Below are 6,942 nucleotides of genomic sequence, written 5' to 3'. Positions count from 1 at the left end.
GGGATGGCGGAGTACTAAACGACTGCGAGTTCGCTCGGAAACATCGCGGAGGAGCTGCACAAAGTTATCCGCTTTAAGGAAATTCTCCTATAACAAGGTCAGACTCAATTTTTTGTCCGTAAAACGCCAATTTTGACGGAGAAAATCGGTTGAACTATGCCGCCGCCTTGGGCGTAATTAAGTAACCTGAAATAGCCTAATTTGTGTGCCTGATAGTGATTGTTGTCCATTTTGGAAAACCTAGCCTCATGCGCACGATGGCAGTTGTATTTGTTCATTCGTGTCATAAACATTTAAAAATGCTCAATTTTGACGACGGCAGACAGTAGAGAATAACCCCTAAATTATGCAGTCATTTTATAGACGTTCTTTCATTTAATAAAAACAATGCTTTTCCTATTATTTGACGGTTGTTGTGTGCGGTACACTATGTTTTGATGCTGACAGGCAGAGGTTGCTCTGTCAATGTCCCAATATAGAAAGTCACTACCTGCGTTTCTACAGCAATGGCACCGTGATAATCCCTGGATTTCCTCTAATCTTCAAGCTCTTATCCAACACACACAGCTCCTCTACCACTTACACCCAGAGTTTTCACTACCACAAATAAACCTCCTGTATATCCAGGAGTGAATATGTAAAGATTTCTATCCCAAATTTGATAGACAAGCCACGTAAAGGAATATTTTTCCTCTTATCTGAATGTATTTCAAATTGAGCAATATGTATCCACTTAATTAGTTAACAGGCTCAGTGGCACATCTCTGCATGTCCTCTTCCTTTCCAGCACGTGTGATGGCCTCAGTGGGCTTAAGTTAACATGGACCACATGTATTGACACAAGACTCATTCGGGTTTATTCAGTTAAGTGATATGGTTCACAACAGTGTGCATTTTCAAGCAATTGTTTTAAGTGCTCATCATCATAAGCAAACAACATAACCAACCAAAATGAGTTATGTTTTAGAAAATCATTCACTTCTGTATCATCTTTCCTCAAAGAAAAGTCTGTTGTGAATTAAATTAAAAGGTAAACGTTCAGTCCTGACTCTAAGCCCCGTATCTTCTTTGTCTAAGTCCTTACATATAACTACCATGTATATTGTTCAGTCCTTGGAAAGTCAGTACCAGCATCCTTTGACTCAGCTGCCACCCCTACGTCACAGAAAGAACACCAAATCCCCTCGGTGCATCAAACTGGCGTGCAGGGGCGGACTGCTGAATCAACAGCAAACTGGTCCAACGATCCCCCGCACCCTCCGCAGTGTTTTAAAAAGGGCTCTGCACTGCTGTCTCAGATCTCCTTGGGAATTAATTTCCTATTTCAAGGCCATGATCGAGATGCATTGAACTACACGCACCAGGAAATCCTGTTAGTTTGCAATATTTTTGCCTGATTCTACATTGTTTCTCACTTTATGTCTGTGTGTGGGTGTGTTGAGTAGGTGGACTATCTCTTTCCTCTCTTCTACCAATGTGTGGGTCCTTTTTCCCCTCCTCCTCACCTACTGATAGCTCAGAGTGCTTAATAATGAGCTCTCTGTGGACTTGCAGTGCAGAGCTGTGATGAAAGTTCTGCAGTGCTTTTCTCTCTCTTTACACACAGACGTACCTTATGCTACCTCTCATAAATTACCGATTTCTGCGTCCTCATCGATTTGTGTGGCTGATGGGAGCCCAGTCAGCTGCACTTCAGCTCCAGCTCTTGACAGAGTGAGTGCCAGCGCACTAAAGCTTTTTATTATTGTACCACAGGGCATCTCCCTCACTCTACAGCTGCCAGCATGATGAAGGACTGCCTGCAGTTCCTTATCGAGCCGGCCAAAAAGCTCAAGATTCGACTCAAGGTATGGGTATAAGACTGTTCTCTTCTGATAGCACAAGTTTGCTGCAAGTGCTACATTTTGTACACCTGGCTCCAAGATCAAGTCATATTTTTCCCTATTTATCTTTTGTCTCTTTGCTCCAGGAGTCTCGTAAGCGGGTGAAACTTGAGAAGAAGGAGCCGCTGGTGGAGAGTCAGTTATTTATTATGGAGCTGGCTCGAGAACTCAACAAAATTTGCCAAGTAAGTTCTCCTCCTATGCTTTCTTTCTCACACAGACAAACATGAATCTACTCTATATATCTCATCAATACTATTTATATATTTACACTAGAGGTCAAGCATTCTCGGCCATATCTGGACCAGTGAGGACATCTGGCCGGCCAGTGTGTGTCGGGATTTTATTGTGGAATGGGCTTCTGTGTTGGAGAAGAGAGTACAGGTAGGTACAGTCTAGAGCTCGGTTAGTCGGCAACTGTGAAATTAAGCGGCATCTGTTTTGATAATTGATTCATCGTTTTTGAGTACATTTTTAGGGGAAAATAAGTCAAAATTCTCTGATTCCAGCTTCTTCAATGTTGTCAAAACAGGACATCTGGGGATGTCACCTGGGCTTTTGGAAGGATTTTTCAATACAATGCTTTCTGGATGTTGCGCTTTTGCTTTTTCATTGATTAATCAGCTGAACATTTTCTTATTTAGTCATTCAGTATACAAAATATCAGAAAATAGTGAAAATTGTCCAGGGTGACTTCGAGTCTTCTTCTTCAGATGTCTTGTTTTGTCTGACAAATAGACCAGATGGATATTCAGTTAAATATGATATAAAACAGCACTTTACATTTTTGCATAAAAAATATTTGAACCAATTATTAAAACAGTTGCAGATTAAGTGCTTGTCAATTGATTAATTGTTGCACATCCACTTCTTTTTCAGCCAAGGATCATCCTGTCTGACTACCAGTATGACAAACCAGAGAAGAAAGACTGGAAGGGACACCTCCTTTGCATGCTGGAGGCAGGGGGTGAGTGCGACATGGGGCCCCACAAGAGAGTCATCATGGACTGGACACGGGAGATTAAAAGCAGACCTCAGGTGACTATAGGATGGTGGATGTTGTGGATAATGTGTGCCAGTTTTTTGTTTCGTGGCTACCAGGTGGCTGCTTGGTGATTAAAATCTGACCCAGTTCACTCCCTGCATCTGATAAAGATGATTAAGATAAACCCTGCCCTTGACAATCATCCCATCATACTCAGAGCTGTGCTGGAGCTGTGATCACAAGAATGAGTTAACACCATGTTCATTGTTTCTTACTCATTTATTCCAGCCCACCGTCTGGCCAGGTGAGCCTGTGCTCATGATGCTGGACGACCTGGAGTTCCAGTGGAAGAGGGGTCGCCTGCCCAACCTGCTCCCAGCCATGGAGCTCGTCTTGCTGGCTGTGCTGAATGCTGATAGCCCCGTCAAGGTGTGGACATCTGTCGTTATATTTCCTTGATTAGATTGGGTTGAATCTTCGTCACTTTCCAGGATCAAAGCTTTTTCTCTCCTTGAATCTATCACGCATGATAAGATAATCAGTATAAGCAGCTAAGTGAATTTGATTTAAGAGTTAAAAGGATTGAAACATGATAAATTAGCATGATGTTGTCAGCTCAGTAGAGTAAACAATGTGAAGCATTATGTATACGTGCTGCATGACACCCAGTCAGGCTAATCTCTTCATGTCATTGTTAAACTCACCTCGGCCTGCTTTGTCTTTACTGTTGCTTTATGTATATGTGTGTTTAGGAGGACGTGACAAAGCAATGGCTGTTGAGAAAGCAGCGGAGCCAGAAGATTGGTGAGTTCATTGAAAAACAGTATCTCATGTTAATTTTGTAAAAGTTTGAAAGATAACGAAACCTTTAAAAAAAAAGATATATATTCTTTTTTTAAATATATATATATTCTTTTTATATATATATATATATTTTTGATATATATGTTTTATATATTAATTATAAATATATATTATATATATATTATAAACCTTAAAAAGAAAAAAAGGGTGTATGTGTGTGTGTGTGTATATATATATATATAAATAAAGATGTTAGTCAGCATTTCAGACGATTACAAGCCATCCATAATGTGTTAATTGCTATTGATTAGAACAGCATGTCTGCATACAGTAGTGCTATCGACTGCATCAACATCTTTAGTTGGAGTGAAAGTTGATTAGTCCTTTCTGTTAGAACTAACCAGGATCGATAAGTGATTAAAGGATGATGCAGGTGGGGAAAGTAGCATGTGGAAGCAGTGTTGAAAGAAGTATTCAGATCCTTTACTTAAAGGAAGTTTTGTAGTCCAGAAAACACTTAACCCAACCCCAACCCACAGCAGAAAAAAACAGAAAAACGGCCTGCTTTCAGCCTACTTTAGCTTAAGAAGTAGGAGAATTTACTCAACAAAAATAAACGCTTCATCCTTTAGTTTAAATGAATGAGATAAAATAAATGAGATATGTGGTTTTCGCTGGACGTAAAGGGTATGACAATTTGTAAACTGAAAAGTAACTAGTAACTAAATCTGTCAGACAAATGCCAAATTTGACTCTGATATGTAGTGGAGTTGTGGTATAAAATAGCATAAAATGGAAATACTTCAGCACACTGAATTTGTAACTGTACTTGAGTAAATGTACTTAGTTACATTCCACCACTATGTGGAAGGATTTGGGTGATGAATGAAAACTTTTGATTTTCTCCTTGTAATCAAAGTAATCACTTTCTTCTTTCAGATGCTGTCCGCTACATCCCCCACAGTGGTGAGTAGAGATCCTGACTGTCATTGAAATGTATTACAGTTTAATCATATGGAATTCTGAAAATATATGGTAATCAGCATCAGTAGTAAATGTGGGTTGGTAGGAGATCCATCATGTCAATAATTTGATAACTTATTTTAGGGTCCATCCCTACCATCATTTTTTAAAAATGTTATTAATCAAATAAACTAAAGATAAAAGCAGCACATCTTCACAAGAGAGAAGCTGAAATGAATAATTGGTTGGCATAATTGATTTAAAAGCAGTATTAATTTTAGTTGATTGACTAATTTCAGAACAAAAATTTTGATGGTTAAACCTGCGTTAAATTACTTTTTTGGCCACTTGGGGGCAACAGAATAAAGTTGATGTGGTGAACTTGCCAGCAATCATTTGCCTATTTACACATCCAGCAGACATGGAGTAACATTGTTATTCATTTGGAGTCATGTTTGTGCTCAACTGATTAATTTAGGTTCAATATTCACTCTCATTTTAGTGCTGATTTTGGTCCTTACCAAGTTCTGAAGTAAATGTCTGTCCCTTTAGCTTCATGTGTTCAGTAGCTAGTTTCTAACTGTGTCTGCTGTTTGCAGGTAGTGTACTTTTGGTTTAATGAGTGTCTCTTCTTTTTCTTTACAGTGTGGAATTGGATTTGTGATGCTGCAGGTATGAACACCAAATCCAATTAAATCATCTTGGTTCCTCATCATAATCTGTTACAGATTTTGTCATCTTTTCCTCCTGGTCTGTTTCTCCACAGACGATGTGACTCTGGACTCAGACTCAGCCAACCGAGACCTCCTTATCTCTAGCGATGAAAAGCGCATGCGGTGTGGCCTGGAACATCGCGAAGTCCAGCAATGTCAGCAGCGCTTCAATGGCTGGTGGTGTGCCGTGGGCCAGGAGGGCTACACCTGCGGACGGCATTACTGGGAGGTGGAGGTGGGTGAGCGGGACTGGCGGCTTGGTGTGGCCAAGGCATCTGCGGTGCGGCAAGGCTTCCGCTCACTCAACACAGACACAGGCTACCTGACCCTCCGTCTGGAGAGGGGCACAGATCTGAAGGCCCTGACAGTTCCTCCCACCCCGCTGCCACAGAGCATGGTGCCCAGGAAAGTTGGGGTATACCTGGACTATGAGCAGGGCCAGCTGTCTTTCTACGATGTGGAGAAGCGCTCCCACCTGTACACCTACAACGAGAAGTTCACAGAGGAACTGTACCCCGTGTTTGGGACTGTGGAGGTGGTCAAAGACCTGGTGATCAGGCCTGCAGATTTCAGACAGCCGTGCCTCTGTCCCGGGCCCTGCCTCTGGAACTGAACTTGGTAGGGGGAGAGTTCACCCCAAAATCTAAAACAGACATTTTTCCTCTTACCTAAATTGATGTCTACCTATCTAGATGGATAAACAGCACTACAGGTAAGAGGACAAATATGTATTTTTTGATTTTGGGGTGAAGTGTCCCTTTAACACACATCAATCACTCCTCAGTCCCGATCCTCAGCAACCCCGAGAGTCTGTGCTTTTATTCTTGTCCATTGTTTAGTGAGTCTGACTCTTGTGTGCTGTTTCTAGACTAAAGGTCTGACTCTTTCTGCGGGTTGCCCTGTGAGATCAGGAGCAACAAATGCCATCATTCTGCATTACACTTTGTGTTACTCTGCCTTCATGGGGACATACAGTGTTTGAATATTTGTATTGTAAAGATGAATATTTTTAGGCTGTTGCGTCAAAAACCTCAAAAACAGCTTTGTTTTTAGCTGAGTGGAAATGCTTTATCCACTCTGTCCATTAAGGTTTCAGAGGTTTTAGAAGTCTAAAAATGCCCACATAGGAACAGTATTTTTTTTGGTTTAAAGTTAAAACATAAAAACACTCAAAGTGGGGTTGCAGCAATATGGAAATGTATTTTTTTGATTACTTTTTTGATTACTTCGGGATGTAAAAACAAGTACAAAATTTACAAATGTTAAAAAAGCATGAAGGCACTGTGAAAGGATGTGCAACTAGCTACTCAGAGCCTCAGAGCAGTGAATCAGTGCAACTGATGAGAGCTTGCTAACACACACAGGCAGATAATTACAGACTGGGCTGACACATGTGAAGAGTTAATTCTCACTCTGTTTGCTTCTTTGTCTCAAGCTTCCTGCAAACATTTGTCAGGCATGAACTTGTTTTGCAGCTGTGTTTTTGTTTATGTGTGCAATATTGAGATATCGATGCTTTTTTTTCTGCAAACATCAATAAATGAACTGTAAATGCTTCATCTTGTCTTCAGTGGTGACATATACAGATCTAGAA

General features: G+C 40.7%; 1 protein-coding gene across 1 annotated transcript; it reads left to right on the top strand.

The window, feature by feature from the left end:
* Positions 1 to 6,828, top strand: LOC141015918 (butyrophilin subfamily 1 member A1). The gene is made up of 10 exons (XM_073490139.1): positions 1 to 97; positions 1,756 to 1,847; positions 1,970 to 2,068; positions 2,160 to 2,267; positions 2,763 to 2,921; positions 3,157 to 3,297; positions 3,621 to 3,672; positions 4,612 to 4,638; positions 5,281 to 5,307; positions 5,402 to 6,828. Exons 2-10 carry the CDS (start codon positions 1,785 to 1,787, stop codon positions 5,959 to 5,961), a joined length of 1,236 nt encoding a protein of 411 aa, XP_073346240.1. The 5' UTR covers positions 1 to 97; positions 1,756 to 1,784; the 3' UTR covers positions 5,962 to 6,828.
* The last annotated feature ends 114 nt before the right edge of the window (positions 6,829 to 6,942 follow it).

The sequence above is a fragment of the Pagrus major genome, chromosome 20 (genome assembly GCF_040436345.1).
Source record: "Pagrus major chromosome 20, Pma_NU_1.0".
NCBI classification, from domain to species: Eukaryota; Metazoa; Chordata; class Actinopteri; order Spariformes; family Sparidae; genus Pagrus; species Pagrus major.
Note: the sequence above shows the minus strand (reverse complement) of the source record. Positions and strands in the feature narration are given on the sequence as shown.